The 20,878-nt window shown below is 33.1% G+C and overlaps 2 protein-coding genes across 2 annotated transcripts; both read right to left on the bottom strand.

Annotated features, from left to right (window-relative positions):
- Positions 1 to 93: 93 nt before the first annotated feature.
- Positions 94 to 8,286, bottom strand: LOC139090962 (uncharacterized). Its single transcript, XM_070640867.1, has 3 exons — positions 8,149 to 8,286; positions 584 to 1,253; positions 94 to 436 (listed from the first exon to the last, which is right to left on the bottom strand). Exons 1-3 carry the CDS (start codon positions 8,158 to 8,160, stop codon positions 330 to 332), a joined length of 789 nt encoding a protein of 262 aa, XP_070496968.1. The 5' UTR covers positions 8,161 to 8,286; the 3' UTR covers positions 94 to 329.
- Positions 8,287 to 13,425: 5,139 nt separating this feature from the next.
- On the bottom strand, positions 13,426 to 19,960 carry LOC139091123 (thioester-containing protein 1 allele R1-like). Its single transcript, XM_070641066.1, has 7 exons — positions 19,838 to 19,960; positions 18,640 to 18,990; positions 17,745 to 18,575; positions 15,041 to 17,092; positions 14,695 to 14,973; positions 14,488 to 14,638; positions 13,426 to 14,423 (listed from the first exon to the last, which is right to left on the bottom strand). The coding sequence occupies exons 1-7, from the start codon at positions 19,958 to 19,960 to the stop codon at positions 13,426 to 13,428; spliced, it is 4,785 nt and encodes a 1,594-aa protein (XP_070497167.1).
- Positions 19,961 to 20,878: the final 918 nt, after the last annotated feature.

The raw sequence follows: 20,878 nt of genomic DNA, 5'->3' as shown, positions 1-20,878 counted from the left end.
TATATCAACAAATGGCGCGCGCCAAAATTTATAGTTAATTGTAAAGTAATGTAACTATCGTCAAAAAATAGAATAGATTTATAGTCGGTTACTTATGGCTGAAGGTTATCAAACTAGATGATAATTATTGCATTCAAATTAAATCTATTAATAACAGCAATAAGAAGTCAAAAATGATGCAATTGTGTTAATTATATCTGCGGCGTGCGACAATCGAGTCATTCAGTATTTAAAGCTTTGTCAGGAAGATAAGAAGCAGGAACCAACTTTTTTTTAAAAAAAAATTTATTAATCATATAAAATCTGTAAAGAAAACACATTATGGTAACTTAGAACATTGCGGATCCACGTGCTTGAGCCTGTTCTCGTCGATTCACGATATTCATGACATTGTTGTAGTGATCGGAATGGCTGATGTATCCTAAACTTCCGCTTCCTGGAAATAAACAGAATTTAATAAATTGGAATGCCAGCAGAGCTGGATAGCAAGGATAAGATCCTGTAAGAATCAATTTGGCAGGTCTAGATCTCTAAACCATAGACTGACCAAGTCAACTAAACCAGCAATAAGTCAATTTCATACCTAAATAAACTTCCCCATTTGGACCACGGATAAAGCCAAGACTTCCACTACCCAAGGCAATTGGTCCGTGATTTTTGTTAAGGAATGTTGGCACATCATTTTTAGTATTGACATTGAAGTTACGTGGCTGGGCAAAGTTTGGTGGCTTAAGTAAGGGAATTTGTGATGGAGTTCCTTGACCAGCATTTGTTGGACGTGGTCTCAAACCGACTGTATCTGGAAGATCATTGGCATGATGTTCATGAACGGCATATTGCTTAACAATTCGTCCATCATGTGCAATATAAGCTGTATCAAAATCTCTTGCTGCACCATAATTAACGTAGCCATATCCATTGGAGAAAATCGATGGTGTCTCAAAAACTGGTGGTGTAATATGTGTTGGAACTGTTGGATATCCATAACCATTTAAATTATTAAATATATGCTGGTATGTGATGTCATCGAAGCCAAAAACATTTGTAAACTTGGGATATCTCGAATGATGTAAAGGATTAACAATTGTGGATGGCTTTATATGTACGAGACTGTTAATATGTTGTGGTGGTGGTGGTGGTCCGATTAAGTCATTATAATAATTCAGATGTCGCTTGCTTTTTGCAACTTCTTGCGGTGCAGCTATTGTTTGTGCGAAAATGACGGTCGATAGAAGGAGAATTGAATTTTTGAGCTGTGAATGACCAAGAAAAAAAAGGTTTTTTGTGAATATTTTTTACACGCTTTTGTACTTTTTTGATGTAATGAAATGCAGCACATGGAAATTACGTCTGTCGCTGCAACATGCGCTATGAAAAAATTAAAATTTGCAATTGTAATCGCTTTTTATTCTTGTTAAATGATCTTCACATCATCTGAAGTGCATGACGAATTTTGTTGAAAATTTCCGTTACGTCTTGGAGATGTAAAAGCTTCCACCTTATAAATATTTATTAATATTATTTTTTTTGGATCATAAAGTTGTGAATCACCGCGAGAAGAAAAGCAACAAATTTCATTAAGATTTACTTGGCATTGCATTATGAAATGATTTAGTTTGAAGGTTTTTATGGCATTTAATTTTTTGAAGTCTTTTCTAAGCAGTTATGCTGAATTCGTGCGCCGTAAATGAAGTGCAAACTGCATTTTATTGCCTCTTTTATATTCATAAAATAAAATTTAAATCACACCAATAATAATAAAAGATATCATTTTTTATTCTCATGACTTCTTTAATAATCAATAAATAGCGATCACGAAAACATCATAGGCTGCAAAAGTATATATATACATTCTGAGGTGTACCACACAATGAAGAAATAAAGCGCAAAAAAAGTGTAATGAAGTAAATTAATTGAGATTTATTTACTCTATGAAATGTGCATAAAAGCAAATATGTTGACCATAAAAAATTTTAAACGCATTTCACTAGTTAAGTGTAGCTGCTTTATTATTCATTGGTGCTTAAAATATTGTTGCACTTTGTCTATGACTTTAAAGCAAGCTAAATTGTCTTGAAAGCTCAGTTGACAAGGAGTGAGTCACGGAAATTGGTATAGAATTTGAATTTCTGGGTTCAAATCCCCTCACCAGACTTGATTTTACAGAAGTTTAGATTCTCCTGCTTCTTATTGTATCTAAGCACTAACATGCAGTTTAAGGTGTATAAACTAAAAATTTGGTCAATTTGAAATGTTGGAACAGGTCATGAATGATGTAGTTTAATGGACGAGAAAGATGCAAGAGTCGTAAAATTCACTATACATAGACTTGTACTAAAATGGATCTGAATTATTAGAACGAGACCAGATTAGATATAAGGACTTGTTCTAAAACGGACCCGGATACGATGTAACTGATTGAATGATTGAAACATGACTTGATATGAACACAAATTCAAATATCTAGAGTTTTTATAGAGTTCGTCCAAAATTACAAATCCTGCAGCCTTGGACAAACTATAAGATACAGTTCAAAACTTAAGGCCTGTGCATCTAAAATGCAGGAAAGTCAGATCTGTGGTTCTTGACTGAACGCTGAGTTCTCAATTAGTTGCTGGACATACAAAAAATGCTGTCGATTGTTGTGCTCTGTGTACCTAAGGTTATACTTCATAATATAGTATTCAAACCCGACGATCTTCGAGATAACATACCGAATTTGAGGTCCTTACTGATCACTTGACAAAATCAACTACGAAAGCTAAACAAACCCCAAATTTAAATATAAATCAAAAAGACGGAATAGATAACAAATAATTAGAACCAACTTTCATTGAACTCACAATTGAAGGTCTCGATAATTTCTGGCAAAAGTGCAAAAACTTCCTCTAAGTTCCTAAAATTTTTCATCTCATTTAAAAATTTGCCATGAAGATTTCACGCTAAGTTATGCTTCCAGAGATTAATATGGAGAAAATTGCATGTTGGAATTCGCAAAAAAAAATTAACAGAAACACGCCGTAAATCTCAAATTTTATCGTCCAAAAACTGCGCTCTAATAAATCAAAAATTATTTAAACTTATTCGTTCCTCTTTCTCATTTCATAAAACGCATTTCTTCGTACTGGGATTTAATTTAATTGTCTCTTAAGTCCATAGTTGAACTAAGCTCTGAATCTGTCATTCAGTCTCTCGTTAATGACACATAGTTTATTATAAGAGTGATTAATTCAATACGTACGAACGTGTGTGCACACACATTTTTGCTATTTATGCATTATCGATTAGCAACATAGACCACAAATTGACCTGATTGTGACCATTTAAACAGGTTTTATGATTTTTCGTACCGTAATGTACGTTTTGTGGAAGTTCTTACGCATTTCAATATTATCACATTAGGGACATGACTCAACATTCGCTTTTTTTTCACGATCATCAATTAATTGGATGCATGCGTTCGTTAGTGACAAAGTGGTAATGTCATATGATTGACAATATATACATGCGGACATATTTCATAATTCATTTTCCATGAAAGAAGGCTAATGCATTTTTTACGCATATTTTTGCTCTAGATTTCGCAACTGATTTATAAAAAAATTCAGTTCTGTTGGTGGATGGAAATACATTTTTTCATTCCTTCCACTCGACATTATGGCCACTCCTTAATCATGACATTCGCATTACGCATTTCACACATTCTTTAAGGCATATGCAATATGCACTCAATTTTTTATCACATTCTGTCCTTACATGTCTTAATTGCTCTACTATTAATTTATTGTCTATTGTCTTACATACAATTTGTGAACGGAGAATTAAGTGTCATTAGAAAATATCAATAATGTCGCTCAAAAACACCTCGCGGATGTCTAGAGGTGCAAAAACAATTCATCATCAAATAGAGCATAGAGCTTTCATGCATAATGTGCGCATAAGCGATTTATGCCTTTGGAGGCAATTAATTGAAAATAATTCTTGAGTCTATATGGTCATGAAAAAATAATTATTGCTTTTTAGTTGTTGTTGTTGTTGAGATTAAGTTCAAAAGTTATGACAGCTTTTTTTATTGATCATTAAACTTTTCAAGATTTTTCAATAAATCTCAGATTAGTGTGTGGATTAAAATAAAATTATTAGTTATGTGCTGTACGTATGAAATTGGATCGTAAATAATTGAAAAATTAATTAATGGCAAACTTGAATTATTATGCTAATATTATCTAGATTCCAGTCAATCATCCGATGTTTATATCAGCTCATAAAGCTTTTCATATCAAGACTACCTTCTTCACTACACGAGATTACACAATTCTATTTACCATGCAGACAGCAAGTTCAAGTTTGAAGGAAGTTCCCAAAGAAATATTCATGGTCTAACCACATGTGGAGTGACATCAACAATTAAAAATTGAACATGCACGCATTATTTAAACAGCTGTAAAACACAAATGTTTATTATTGAACTTCAAATGTGCAAGAGGAAATGAATTAGAAAAAAAGTAATTGAATCGAGTAGATAATGATCATTTAGATATGACGTTAAAGACTTAACGAGAAAGGATGGTTAGGCGTAATGTAAAGCGTTTCTCTCTACCGTAGCAATAAAAATAGGATTCTTAACGATAACTGATTCTTACGCTTTGTTACGGAATTAGTTCATATTAATGTTTGTAAATTGATAATTACTTAAAGGACTGTATATAGAGCTCGACACGAAACTGTGGACCTACATTTTATTTGCGTAGCCTTGCAGTTTTTCTCCGAACCTAAGTGCGCCAAAAACTACAGACCCGAGGAGCGGTAGCTCTGTGTGGTGTCTGAGCAGAGCGTATTCTGTGGTATCGAACCATAAATACGCAAATCTGTCAGTGCAAGAGTGAGATCGTCGTGACCGAGTGGATAAACAACAGGTCCGATATCTGTTTCACTCTTTCATGAGTTCGATTCCCACCAGAGACCGATCTCTTAATCATTATATGTAGAGTGCAGTCGAAATGACAAGGATTCACACAAAGGTCACAAAATTACAGCCTGCCATTCTTTGAGAAAACCTAATTGTAATGTAATTCATTTGTCGACCTAACCGTCTCAATCGTTCGTATGTGGAATTAATATAGCTCAAAGTTGACTCAAATTTGATATGGAATCGAGTCGACGCAAATCTTCTTTTCTATAAAATGTCTAACTCGACTTTCGATCTGGACTTAAAAATATTACGTTTTCAATTAACTTTTAGGATCTGATACAAGATCAGGAATATCATGTTTTATTTAATTTACATAAGATTTTAGCAAAGATTTTGACTAAACTGTCTGAATGGATCATGGTCATGGCTAATAATAGTTTTACAAGAATAGTTATAATAACCATGATTCATCACATTTTAAGCATCTTTAACATCTCTTATTCCAAGATCAAAATGTTAATCAACATCCAAGAAACAAAAATATTCCCATACCGCCCACTTGACTACAAAGAGCTAGATTTAATATAAAATAATTCATGGGTCATGAACACGCAATGCAAAAATGATATAAAGTAATCAACGCATTAATAATTAATCACATTTACTTTTCATTTCCAATATGACAAAATCATTTGGTACACAAAGTTGCAATGAAACCAATCAATTTAGTCACTTAATAAGATTTTTCATTAATTAAACTAATTCGAGAGTGTGGAAATGACTTTTTATAATAAAATGTACACAAGTGTCACTGTGGATTAAAACGAAAATGTTGAAACTTAATTCAAATTTCTAATAAATGAAAGTAATTATCACATCATACACATGCCATAATATTGAAAGTCTAAGAATATTTGAATTGCATGACACCTCAAAGTTACATAACATGCATTGCCTTCGCGACTTAATTAATGTCTATTTTATCCTACGAATCTTTTTTTTTGCATTTATGAAATTGTGACTGATTTTAGTTCATATGAGTATGAATAAGGCTTTAAACAATAAATAATTAATGCATCTTGTGTGCTTTAATAACAGAAATTTGTCATTCAGCACTTATTTATCTTTTGCGAAATTGTGATCTGCAATTTTTCAACCTTAATTTCTGCATTTGTGCAGAATTTCAATGAAATTTTCTTGCGTAAAATATTTTTTTTTTATAGTTTCTCAAATAAGAAAAGTTCGATTTGGAATAGTTGACCTAAACGCATGTTAAGCATAGCAATGAGGGTTAGATTGAGATTATTAGATATTATGTTTGCAGTTTTATAACTTTAAACCTTCATCCAATTCTTATTAGATCGTTTGAAATCTGTTTATTACTTTGTAGTATTTTATTGGCTTAGAGCTAGAGCTTGAAGTTGACTTCAATATTATGAGGAGCTGAGTTTAGTTTTTCATATCAAATCCAAGTCGATTCAAAGCTAGTCTCTCAATATTCCGGTCTTAGACCGACATGACTCTGACTTGATGTCGGATTACATTTATCCAGAACCTGGTCGAAGTTATTGTGGAATTTTGAAACGATTCGCCGACTGGTGCTATACGGGTATGCTCCTTAACAACATAAAATTTCAGACAACCAATCTCACAGAGTGACCAGACTCCATGTTGTCCGTTTTAAGTTAAATGCCATTTTAGAATTATTCTTAAGCTTCAAAGAATCTACTCTTAATCCGCTAAAATCTCCTTATTCCTCTGTGAAAGGAACTATTACATAGAAGCAAATTCAGTTCACATTTACAACACCGTAAATACCAAAAACTAAATCACTTTGGTATTTATCTAAGCCTTAATTAATAATTAAACAACTTATTTCTTGCAATGATTTGATGACTTTACAGCTATTGATTAAACACACATTAAGTCCACTTGTGTATTGCTCTTAATAGCTAAATCAGTGCAATCGAGTATTGATGAAACAGTCTGCATAAGCTTTCAGACTAAAAGGTGTTCATTAACTTAACCGCATTAACCGAATCGACTTTAATGAATGGATTCTTAGGAACTCAATCAAATGTAAACAAAACAATGCTAATTACAATCTGTATCCCTTAAAAAATCATGTGGAACTAAAAGATTTGAAGGTTCCTGCTCATTCATTTAATTGTCACGTGCGAAAATGGCAAAAAAATTGAACAGTCTTGTGCAATCTATCAAATTTTTATTTGTTATTCATAGATGGCTTTCATCATTGAAACTAAAAGTTTCAGCACAATTGCATATCGAATTATTCTTTTCTTTTTATAAAAAGAGATTTGGAAACTAAGGTGAGCAAATTTGTGCTTTTTTTTTTGAGTTTTATGATCTCAATTCTTGTGCTTTTTGAGGAATTTATCAGATGTGACGATTTAGTATTAAGTATAAACTAAGAGATTTTATGATTCAAAACTTTTAAATTGATTTATTAGTTTGATTAGGATCTTGAAGGTTTTAAGATTGCTTTAATTAAATTAATGGTGTAAAATGATCATAAACTGACTTAACTGAAAGCTATACCTCATAATTGAAAGTAATTTTACCCTGAATTTTATTTATTGAAGTTAAACTTGCTGTAGAACTTTAATTAAATTAGATTATGAGTTTTTCTCAAAATTTCAATTTATCCTTAATTTTTCAAGATTTGTGTTAATGCGAAGAACTTGAGAAATATGTTCCCTATCCTAACAGGCAAAGAGTATGCTTTCATGGAACAGAAATGCTTCTAGGATACCGAAAAATGATTTCTTTGCCTGTTAGGCTTAGTGGACAAAAGTACGTTATAATTAGTTTAAAGAAAGCTAATGTCTTGTTAATGACTTGTTCTAACTGTTTTTTGTCAACTCGAGCTAGTTCACAAGACATTGATCAACTTAAAAATTCCTAATTTCACAAAATTTTCCAAAATTAAATTTTTCGTTAAAGTAAACATTCCCAGATGACACAATTTTCCAAAAAGCTCCAAAAATTATTTCAAATTCAAATTTTCCGTTGATTTTCAATCCAAAAATCCTAATTTCATTTAAACTTCTCACATTCAATTCACTTAACAAATTTATAATTCTATTGCTTTAAATTTAATTTTTCACAGTATGATTTCCAGTCCTTAATATTTTTCAGTCACTTAACAAAGTAATAGTCTTTCACATGATGATGAATTGATATCATAAATCTCACTTATCAAGATCTTAACGTACCATGAACAACATTGTAGCTTTGTCGGGATTAAATCTTTTCTATTAATAAATATTTTAAACAATTAATTTTTTTTCCAAAAAACAGCTTTATCAGCACCAGATGCACTTTGTAGATTAAGTTAAACTTTCAATTTCATTTAATTGAACCAAAAAAAAAAAGTAAATTATTTATCTTTAGGCACACGCGCCGCGTGTTGAATGATCAGAGCAGCAAAATTAGACTAAAATTGTCTGAATGCTTTCAGTTACATTTATCTAAAGCAAAAAAATAAAATAAAATATATTGAAAGAGAGAAAAAAAAAAAACATTTACTTCGCGCGCACCGACCGTCTGTTTCGTGAAATGCATTGCAAAAGAAATGAATGAAAAAAAAACTGAGATAAAATAATTGTTTTGTTTTTATGAAATGATCTCTTTATTATTTTTGTATATTTTTATTATTGATTGCTGCATGCTGAAGATTTTTTAGAGACTCTTTTTTATGTCGGAAAAACATCAGCAAGCATGAAATTGGCTGCTTAATTAGACACTAGAGACATTTGGAATTTTACCTTGCTTGAGTGATGATCTTCATACAAAACATTTCCAAAATGCTTAATTGCTAAATGACTTTAAACTGCTTATAAGCATTTAAAATTTCATAATTTACAATAAATCAAAAACGTTTATTGAGGATTTATGAATCTTCTTTTTTGAACGAAAAATGTAAGGCAGTGTTGCTAAGCAAAGGGAAAAATTCATATTAACTGAATGATCGAACTCATTGAACTTCAGGTCTAGCTAAATATGAGAGCCGATGCGGTCTGGATCACTCTCAAGATTTAAGCTTAGAAAGAAAACTCAAATTTTTGAAAAAATCCAAAAATCATCATCAAATTAGACGGAAGCTCCTGGAAACTTTGCCCATATCCAGGTATACATTCAGGTGGGAGGGAAAGATGGTCAGCGTCTTCTTCCTCGTCTCCCCTTTTAGAAAAAAAAATTGGGTTTGTCCAAAACTGCAGGCCTGCGCATTTTAGATAGTTCAAGAAATGAGGCGATTCTTGGCCAAACCTTGAAAAAATTGTTCAATTTGCTAAGGATTTTCATGAAAAAACTCCAAAAACCAATCAATATTAATTCCTATGTAGATCTTTAAATACCTCTAGCCACAACAATTTACATAAATCGTCTAATTATCCTCCTAAAGACGAGAATTACTCTTAATTGAGATAAATTTTTCCTCAACGCGCACCAACCTTGACAATCAACTTGTCTGTCTGCATTATGTCATTTAATCTATTCATTTGTTCATTAACAATTGTTTCACTTTGTGTCAAATAGCATGAATAATTCGGGTCTTTTTTCAGCAAGTCAGCATGCTGCTAAAAGCTTAAAAATCGATTAGCCAAATGAAAATGTTAACATGAAACTTTAAAGGTTCATTAACTTTTTATTCAATTCATTGTGTCAAAATGGAACTGAAATTGAACGATAAAAAAAGAAGTACTTTGGCGGTGCATAAAATTGCAATATTGCATCAAATGAAAGTGACGACAGATTTAGTCAGGTTCATAAAGATTTTGTCAATCTGGGGTAGGTAGGCGTAATAAAAATATTTTCAAATGACAAAGCCTTAACAAAATTTTAAAGGAATCAATAATAATTGAATTTTACTTCACTAACTATCGATTTATTTAAATCAGTATGAAAATGGGAAACTGCTTTAAGCTACTGAATTATTAAGAATTCATGCTTTATAAAATTATGCAATTATTTCTTTAAGTTCAATTGATTTAAAGTTTAATGATTGGATTTTATTGATCCAATTATATTTCAATTCTAATTGCCTAGTTTTATTATAAAACAAATGTTTATTTTTGAGTTAATTAAATTCTCAAAGTTTGACTTTAAAGTTTTCAGAGTTGGCAGTTTGGAATTTTTACTAAAATTATTGACTAAGTCGATTAAAATTGTCAATTTTTGAATGTACCAAAAAAGCTGCAGTGGAGTTGTGGCTTAAATATTGCCCAATTTACATGTATTTGATATCAGAGAAAGTCTGGTTAGATTTTGGGTGCATTTTCGCTGTTCTAGTCACGTCCATTCGGTTTGTGGGATTCGCGATTCACCAATTGTGGTTAGTTACATTGCATTGATATGTCATTCAATTTTGCTGAGTTAGAAATCTATAATTTTCTAATTGGAACAAAAAAATGAAAACAAACTTTGTGATGTCTGTTAGACCAAAGTCCACAATCCCTTGTGGACAAAAATACGTCTTGACTAGTTAATGGCAAACTAATGGCTAGTTGATGCATTTATTATTAAATCTAATCAATGAAAAAGCGGCAATTGGTTAGGAAGTCGGGCAGTCGATTCAAAGGTCCCGAGTTTGATCCCAGGGTCTAGTTGAATTAATGTGCTTTTTCGCTGTTCTAGTAACTCTAACTCAGTATGTATAATTTGGGACACACTAATTGTGGCTTGATACATTAAATTGATATACTCTGGTTCATGTTGCGTGCATAGTTGAAAAAAGCAAAAACTTCAATTGAGACAAAAACCTCCTCATCACGACAAAAATCATTGTCTTCACTAAGACAACAAAAAATCAAAATCATGTAGTGCTCATCGCATCGAAATCAATAGTTCATTAATAAAAACATCTATAATTAAGTTGTAATAGTCTGTGGTTAGTCTTAAAATTGAATTGTTATTCATAAAATGCATAGCCCGAGGGGCAAACAGTATTTGTCCCATAAAAATGGATCGAAATCTGCCGTCACGGTACCGTCATGAAAACTTTGTATGTTACCGTTTACAAAACGACGTACCGGTGGTCTAGTTAACACGGTATGACAGTGGTGGGCAACCTGTGTTTCCTTCACACTAATATGTCGCCAAAAAAATTAAAAATGACATGAATCCTATGTCGTGTGCGATTTCGATTGAAGCTTAACTCTAAGGTGTACCGCGAAAAATAAAAGGTTGTCCATCACTGCTGTTCGGGTAAAAAATATGAATGAAGCATAAATAAGCCTTTGAAAAAATTATTGAAATTGCAACTTCCAATTTAGAATTGACTAAAAATTCTCATGCAATCCACAGCTGAGATTATAAATCAATTTGAAGCCTACTTTGCGTTAAATTCTTTTATAAGAACCATAGACATAACTCTCAAAATGTTTCAAATTTTTCTAAGCTATCCAATTAACCTTGTAGTTGATAATTTTAACATTTTGTTGCACTGCTTTATTGAAAGCTTAAACAAAGTTTATTGAAATTCCTCTCAATGATTTTTACTAAATCAGCAAAAAAAAATTACTTTCATTAATTATGCTTTATAGCTAAACTTGCAAAAGCCATTGCACTAGAGTCATAAAAATAATAGTATAATGAAGTGTTAGCAATCTTTAATGCTAAAGATCAACAAAAAAATATATTGTTTGCCTATGCGCAGTCACTTTATTACTGTCTTTAACATATCTAATTGAATAAGTTAATGATCCACTTAATTAGCCTTATAAATTGGAATTAGATCTTTATAAAATTGATTTTTTTAGAATGCACTTCATCAACTTCATAATTTGTCGATCACGTCTTAATGTAAGTGAGATCAGTTATGCTGCTTTTTTTTATCAAGTATCATGTGCAATTATTTTCCAATTATAAATTTGACGTTTTAAGGCTTGTTGGAATGTATGTGTTCTCGTCAAAAAAGGGCAGACGCACAAGGTAGGTCACTGTCATGACTTGTCATCTCAGCACACTTTTCAACTTCAATTTTATACTTTTTTAAGTAAGCTTATCAACAAATTTGCAGCTATTAATTGGAGATGAACACAGACAGTACATCATTAACATTAAAGGCCTAAAAATGTACTTAAATGTGAGCAATTAAAGCCCATATTATGTAATTGACACTATCATAGACATATCATAAGCAAACACAGCAGTAGGTCAGTGAGATTATGATAATATAAAAGAGATTTGCGGCAACTTACTTCTTTCCATCATTGAGAGCTTTTTATAGAGTTCAACAAACAAACGATCATTTTATAACCCAAAACGATTGCATGGTCGGTGAGCACTAAACTAATAATTTAGTCTGCTATGGTTTAATTTTTTTTTTGAAGATTCAATAAGCAGCGAGAAAAGAAGTAAATTGTTTTTTGTTTGGAAACATAAGCGAAAGCAATTGAGGAAGATGATTGGCAATTTTTGAAATTGATTCTTGCTTACTTGGATATTTGTTGCAACAAATGGAAGGAAAAAGCTATTAATATTTATTGGTAATTAGCTTGTTACATCAAACAACTCAATTTTGATTCATTGGCTATAGATTAACTCGTTGCAGTTGATAGATGCTACATTTGGCTTTGATTTAAAAAAGGTTCTAGAGGGTCAATGGTCAAAATGGATAATAAGTCGGGCAATAGACTCAAAGGTCCGGGGTTCGATTCCAGGGAAAATCTAGTTAGATTCGGGTGCTTTTTTGCTGTTCTAGTCACACATAATCGGTTTGTGTGATTCTCGACATACTCATTGCTGTTTGGTCCGTTGTATTGATATACTCTGGGACGTGCAGCGTGCAGAGTTGGGGAGTGCAAAACGTCCATTAGGACAAAAAACAGTCAAAAAATCCTTAATTTCTCTTAAGATGAAGGTGAAACTCTAGAAGTGAACGACAGCATTATGATGGATGACAAGCAGCCTTGGAGCAGTAATAGAAATAAACTACTGTAAATCCTATCCTAACTATTGCAGATCATCAACAATATTTATGAATATTTCCATTCATTATCCATAGAAATCCCTAAACCATTTGAATCATCAACAATTACATCAAGCTATACACTCAGCTATACACCTTACTGAATTAATTATTATATTTCACAACTATTTATGATTACGTTTGAATTTTTACACAATTAGCGTCAATCTTTGTTGAAAATGTTGTAAATTTCTTGTAAAATGATGTATCATACAGCATGGAATTCCATGTCATTTTAAATGAAATTTCAAGTCTACACACCCAGATCGTTTTGCTAGAAAAAAAAATATTAAAACTTAAAAATAGTAATCTGATGGCATAAAAGGTATGATTAATTCACAAAAAGGTAAGTACTGTGTAATGATGCATTAAAATTATAAAGAAAAGATTTTTTATGCAGTCAATGGGTGTTTTATTGTGTCAGTTAGTAATCTAGATGCATAATATTATGTGCGATTTATGCTTAATAGCTATCGTGTACTTCATTGTAAATAAAGCATTTGAATATTGTGACTTAAAGCTAGTGCTTAGAAAAATGTTTAAACTTTGATGGCATTTTTGGGAATTGTCGGTTCTTTATCTGGTTATGCTTTGTTTTAAACGATTTTGGCAATGCCTTTGGTTTGTTTTTTCTTTTCAGGAATTTCTTGGGGTTTACAGTTGTTGTTGTAGTTGGCTCTACTGTAAAAACTTCATCCTCGATTTCTGGGTTTGTTAATTCATCTTCCGTCGTTTCTAATTCATCATTTGTGGGAAGTTTGTAGTCAAATTCCAATGTTGCTGCATCTTCATAGACTATCGACTCATCAGTTGTTAGGAAATCTTGTTGCTCTTTCAAATATTCATCCTCTAATTCCGAAGTTATTAGTTTCTTTTGTGGACCAATCAATTCATCAGTTAATGAGTAATTTTCAACATAATCAGCATCATTAGGAACAATTTCTTTGTTAAGAAAACTATTTCCTGATCCAGAATTTCCTGAATTAAAAATATTGGATTCTGGCGCAGTTTCAAAATCATCGAGGTCAATAATACGTTCCATATCATCTGTATCAGAATATTCAGGGAGTTCATTGATATCTGAGGTACTTTTCAAATAAGAAGGAGTGTCTGGATAATAGCTGTCGTCTGAAAAGGTAACACTGTTCTCATCTGGTAAGTCATGAGAATCGAAAGCTACTTCTTCAGTTGGAACTATCTCTTTTAATGTGTATAAGTCAGGACTAACAACATCATTCGTTCTGGAATCACCATCGTCAGTTAAAAAATCAAAATCTTCTAATCCTTCCTCATTCTCAGTAGCAGGTTCTATTTCATCATCAAAATTACTGATATTGCCTTCTGTTGTGAATTCATCTGTGCTTTGGAATTCGTGATTTAAATCTTTGTTATGATGAAAATGAGTAGACAATGGTTCCAGTGTCGTGAACTCATAAACAGGAGGTGATGTAGTAAGTGTTTTGTTGCTGCACAATGGAAGTGCCTCTGGTGCTTTGTAAAATGTAGATGTTTTCATGGCTTGAAAAATGGAAAAGAGGAATTGATGATTAAGCTATTAAGAGGTAAAATGTACAGCATTTACCGTCTCTATTAAGATCAAAGACTTCAATATTTGAGTAAGCTTCGTTAAAAATCACAAATTTCCTCAGAAACGCCAGGTCAAATTGGATATTTCTTCCAAAATTCTTCAAATAGATATGAATAAGCGTTCCTTGATTCAGTTCCTCAATGTTCTGAAATAGAATTTCGTTTGAATTTAGTGTTTCCTTGACGATTATAAATAGCATACCACGAGATAATCAAGAAGTTCAATTCCAATATCATCATAAACAAATCCACTTGGACTTTCAATGGATATTCCAATAGTATCACTTAACTCGCCTAATTCCAGTTCAATTGAAACACTAAGTATCAAATAATCACTGCAAGATTCTTCCTTAAACTGAGTCATTAAGCTAATTGCATCGCTCGATTGAATTGAGTACACATAGTAACTGCATGAAAGTTGAACGATTGCGAAACCATCACCATGTGCAGACACATCAAGGTGTCTTGTTGTAGGAGGAAGCTAATAACAAATGCGTTAAGTTATGAAACCATTGAAAACAGTTACAAAAGGTACGAAATCAAATTACCATATACATTTGCTTTACTAATTTCAATGGACCATTAATGTAAACATTTTCTGCATGATCTTCATCGCTGTTTGGTGCTAAAATCATTTCCAAATTCTCTCGAGTATCCGAAAGTCGTGATGCAAAACGTGAAATCGCTTCTAGTGCAACAATCGTGTCTGATGTTGAGAAAAATTTTCCATTTGAATTCTGATGAATTAGCAACCATTGGACAATCTTGAATGCTTCAGCATACAGTTCAGGAATATGATTAAGTATCATTAAACAGTATGAATTTATTTCAACATCCATTGATGTCGCATTAAAGTCTTTCCAAGAGACTTCATTTGATGAAATGTCTTGTATGTGACTCAAAAGACTTTGTAGGAGTTCATATTTGAGAGTTGAGTCTACTTCGTACATAAAGTATGTCACGAGTGCAAGTGAATACAAATTACTTTTATCATAATTTAGTTCAACATACTCGACTGCTTTTTGCAGCACTGAAATGTATTGCGGATGTGATTTTTCATTTTCATCGAATAAAATTCCGATGAAGGCTGTGAATGCTACATCTGAATGGACGGTATTATCTTGTTTAGCACCTCTATCGGATATGAATTTCCCATCTGACTCTTGTTTGGATGCGATAAACATTAAAGCTTCAAGGAAAACTTCTGGACTAATGTCTATGTATCGCTGTGCTTTTTGCAGCTGCCTTATTACATTTGCCGTCAACCAAATTGAACCTTGATTACTGCTGCTTATAAAGGAACTGAATGATCCATCCATATTCCTAAACCTGATCAACTTCTGATAACTTTGGGTCAAATAATGCTCGATACTGGTTTTTATTGACACAGTAAGTTGGTCAGTAAGCAGCAAGTAATCAAGTGTCAGCACATTCAATGAAAATGCGAAAAGAATTTCTTCAGCACTTTCAGTCGGTTCCTTTAAAATGGCATTAATATTAGACAATGCAGTTCCCATAATGTCACCAAAAATATTTGCATGAACAGCTAAGGTTCCATCAATTATAGAATCTTCGTCTAGATTTAGTTCCAATGTCTTGAATGTATTAGCATTACAGTCCTTCCTATTTATGACAATTGAGTCTGTTTTTGTGGTCAAAAATCCTTCTGGAATTATTGTTATCGTGTCCACTTTCGACTCTACACCTTTAACTGATGTAGCTGCTATCTGAATGCTGTAACTTCCGAAAGTTTCTGCACTGACTTCAATCACAAGTCGATGAACATTGAATGGTGGAATTTCAACAGTTTGATGATATCCATTTTCTGCTTCATTCCATCCATAAGTCATTGGTCGAGAAACTTGAAAGCCTCGACGATAATCAAAGACTTGGACATTAGCTGTCAAATCTTCATCATGTAAATTTCCAATTAAAATTTCAAGCAGGAATATTTCACCGACTTTAACAAATGCAGGAACTGCAAAGTCAATGAAGAACTTTTTATATGAGTCCAACAAGAACGGATCTTCAGTCATTCCAAAGCCATACTCTTCATTCAAAGTTATTGCTGTGAATGCCCATGTTGATGACACTTCTGGAAGTTCCGCTAGTAAGAATTTCTGACCTTTTATTCCTTCTTCATCAGCTGAAGCATTAAGAACTACTGTCTGAAACAAAAATCCATCATAATACATCTTGACATCCTCAATATCTTCCCTTGATGCCTTTAAGCTCAGCTCATCATCAATCACGAATTTGTCATAAACACTCAATCCACTGTCATCAGCCTTGCATGGAATATTTTGAACAGCATTACTCAAAATCACAGCACCAACCTCAAAAAATGTTTTTTGATATGACAATGGATAGAACCAGAATGGAATATCAAAGTCATAAAAATTTTCTATTGCTGCACGATCATACTTTATAAGTTCATTGTCGAAGACGTAGTCTTTTAAAATGTCGTACTTGTGTCGCTGTGAAATGCCACGTTGATCTATGGCATGAAGACTTACGGAAGAGAATAATGTGCTTGTGATATTCAGCGAGACTGTAGAGCCTGGGGATATTGAGTCGGTGGAATCAACGTTGAGATGGACCTGAAAATTATTGGGAAATTGGATGGAATCATGAGAATGAAGTGATATTTCACCGAGCAGCACATGACGATTCACAAGAATTAAGCACCAAAGAATCATGGTGAGGCCTTGGCTGAAATCGAGTGGTCTGTTGTGCTCCTCGGGTAAGCCGCCTACAAACTGTCCCGAGTGGACAAAAATACGTTATAACTAGTTGATGGCAAGGTAATGTCCAGTTGATGACTCCCGAATAGCATAAGGCGGCAAAAAAGACGAAATCCATCTTTAGGTAGACGTCATGGCGCCGCTACGTCAAATGCACGTCGCGCCGCACTTTTTTCGACGTAGCGTCAACGTGACGGCAACGCTGTGATATTCGGGGACTAGTTCTAACGTATTTATGTCTGTGATACTCGGGTGTTGATTACAAATCTCTGCAACTCGGGCCGTCCACAAACTGAACCCCATCCAAAATATCTACCAAACTACTCAATAAGCTTTTTAAAAATATACTCACAAAGTTCGGGAACTGATTGTCAAAATTCAATACTATAGAATCGGTTATCATGTCACCATCCTCAGTTATAAAATACACAATGCAATGTGCCATCGGTGTGTAGGAGAATTTTGGTATTATGGAAAAATTGGCATAACCATAATCAAGAGGGATCACTTTAGACATTTTCAATAGTCCCTTTGCCAGCACTTGAAATACAGCAAATGATGTCGATTTACTTGTCGTTGTCAATACAAAATCAACCTGTTCATACATTTTCGGACGTGGTGTAAGAACATCAATAGCTATAGATTCACTTCTTTGTGTTGAGGACAGATTAACTTGCTGAACATATTGTATCTTGTCGTACTGTGTCAAAATGTTTAAAAATAGCGTGCCTTCCGGTATTTCAGGTGTATAAATCTCAACAGTGCCAGTATTTGGGTCGAGTTCGAATGCTTGATCTATTAAAATGTCATCGTTGTCGTTTTTGACAACCACATAAATTGGTTCTATTGAGCTCATCACAGGTAATTCGTCAACAGACTTAGTTACCAATAATGTAAAGCTGAATGGAATTCCAATTTTAAAATATTTCGGTGAATGTACAATTTGAATTTGAAATTCAGACATTTCTATCGTAAATGCAGCTGTAGATGTAAAATTTTTCTTAGTAACATCATCCATAAATACAGCATGCAATGTGTACATCCTCTGATCATTCATAAAATCCAATCCCAAATCATTTATAAAGTCAATACTTTCGTATAATTCATAGTGAGATGCATTGACAATGCGTTGGTACTTGACAACACTCATCGCATCACATGTTAATAGCAGCATTCCTGATATTGAATGAAAATTATCGAAGGCATATTTTGATCGTAAGTGAATGGATATTTTGAATCGTAGTAATCCATCACGATATGATATTCTCTCAGGAACTGTCAGCCTCAAGTCATATATTGACTGTGAATCTTTAAAGATTTCAAACTTTTTGGACACAATCTGTTTACGATGTGAAAAGTAAATTAATGAATTTATTCATTTATTAAGATTTTTTGTTCCTTACAGTTTCTTCAACTTCCGCCAAAATCTCATATATTCCAGGTTGTAGTCTCGTAAATACAAATTTATTTTGATAAACGCCCATCGTTAATTGCACGTTTTCCCATGATTTAAGTTCATTATTCCTTGTATCTAAAATCCAGATTTTACTATATCCAAGTATCTTCATGTATGGCTTCGTGCGAGAATCAATCGCAAAAATTCTAAAGTTGACAACGTCTGTTGTTTTGTAAATTGGCTTATCTAATTGTATCATCAATGTGACTTTTTTTGGATTTATGTATAATCCAACAGACTTTGAGTAGTCATCAGTCTCTGCGACTAATTCATACAGGCCATGAGAAATGTTGGGAAACTGCATGTAAAGAAATGTGAGATGCTTGTTGTGTTATTCGTTTCGGGAGGAATAATCAATAAACATTTCATTCACAACAGGCTTTAGTGCCTGAATAAAAAAGGCAAATTGAACCTTTATACTCATACAAACTTTAAATATATATACGCAGTAACGACACAACTCATTCATTCATGTATATTCTTTATTTTTATATCAAGAGGTAAAAATAATGCCGGGAGGATATTAAGATTGGCCGGTATTGGGAATCGTACCTGTGTTCTATCAAAACTGCTTAAAGCTTATAACTCGTGATTCTCAACTTTTTCAAACCAAAAGGCAATCACAATCTGGACTTTTGGAAATCCGAAATCTTCCATTCCAAAAAAACCCCTTCATTGGAGTCCAAACTCCAAAAACCGGACACCTCCACTGGAATCTGGACTCCAGCCAACTCTTGATTAATCCATGCAACACGCAACCACAACCAGATTATTAGACTAACAGACTCAAGCTTTATATCTAGTTCAGTAGTGTCCAAACTGTGTGCCGCGGTACTCTAATGCAACACTGAATTTTTCTGGAACTTTCATAAACTGCATGCCGTGTACAGCGTTGGTTGCGCCTTATTATCAAGGTGTGCCGTTGCACAAAATAGTTTGGACAACACTGATCTAGTTCCAATACTCAAAATCTCACTCATCTCAGATACCACAGTCAAAATATAAAATTCCTTAACAGGTAAAGAGTATGCTCTCGAGCTTTGAATACACTAGATAAGCATGCTCATGAGAATTTCTCTCAGCTTACTATGAGTTTTTCTCTTCAGAACAAACTCTTCACCTGCTATCAATTAAGACACTCTTACCTCAAATTTAAGCACTTTTGAACTTCCAGGATTTAAAGTCAAATCCTGAAACACTTCAACAACTTCTCCTGTATTAGTCAATCCTTGAACTCCAACTTTTATGTTCAATTCATCACCATACATATCATGATAAACCACAGCAACTCTGTAAGGCTCATCAATTCTCAATACAGCAGAACCAACAACTGAAAAGTAGTCACATTGAACTAGAATCAGCTTTAACATCAAAAAACACAAAACTTCTTTCCATTTGGCTTTCATATTGGCACTTTGAAGGATGTAGATCCAACTGAGTAGGATTAAGGCGTGGAAATTCTTTTATATGAGAATCACATGGAAAGTTGTGATCACGATTATACAATAATGACAATATTTTATGACAAACAGCGAGAATTGTTCGCAGGCACCATCTGGAATCAACTTTGAAGGTGGGAAAAAATATTTCTGTGTAGTAAATCGATTACGCTCAGGATCGTAGGCTGCAAACATTTCAAAACAACCTTTTTATTTTCTTCGAAATACATAAGAATCTTATATATATCAGACTCCTGATATAAGCAGCATAGTCTCAGGTGCATTTGAATGCTCTGTCACATTTGTAAATCTAGAAAATCATGTGAAAATTTTTGCCTTTACTGTAAGGTTACGTGCATTTTGAAAGATTTGTGGAAAAGCTCCTACGTGCCGGGGAAAAATCTTGAATTTTCAAGGTTAGAATTGGGAAAATTTAAGGAATCGATAGGAAGGACATTTTGTGAATGGATATATGATTGTTTGTTGGGAAATTCAAAGGATGACCTTTCGACCGTTTTGAGGACTTTAAGTTTCAGAATGACTTGTAATTTTTTGGTTATGAGTTTAAAGTTGAGTCTATTTATTTTGATGGGCTGTCGATACAGGTGACTATTTTAGGTTTAGGAAAATAGCTTTATCCAGTTAGCTACGCAGCACATTAAACAATTGAGATTCTCACTTACAATATTGTCCAATACTCAAACCACCGTTGCATAATTCAACAATACTGATGATAATCACTTTATA

The sequence above is a fragment of the Chironomus tepperi genome, unplaced genomic scaffold (assembly GCF_022539635.2).
Source record: "Chironomus tepperi strain 1889 unplaced genomic scaffold, CSIRO-AGI_Ctep_v1 contig_223, whole genome shotgun sequence".
Taxonomy (NCBI): Eukaryota; Metazoa; Arthropoda; class Insecta; order Diptera; family Chironomidae; genus Chironomus; species Chironomus tepperi.
The sequence above is the reverse complement of the archived record's forward strand: the minus strand, read 5'-3'. Positions and strand labels throughout refer to the sequence as shown.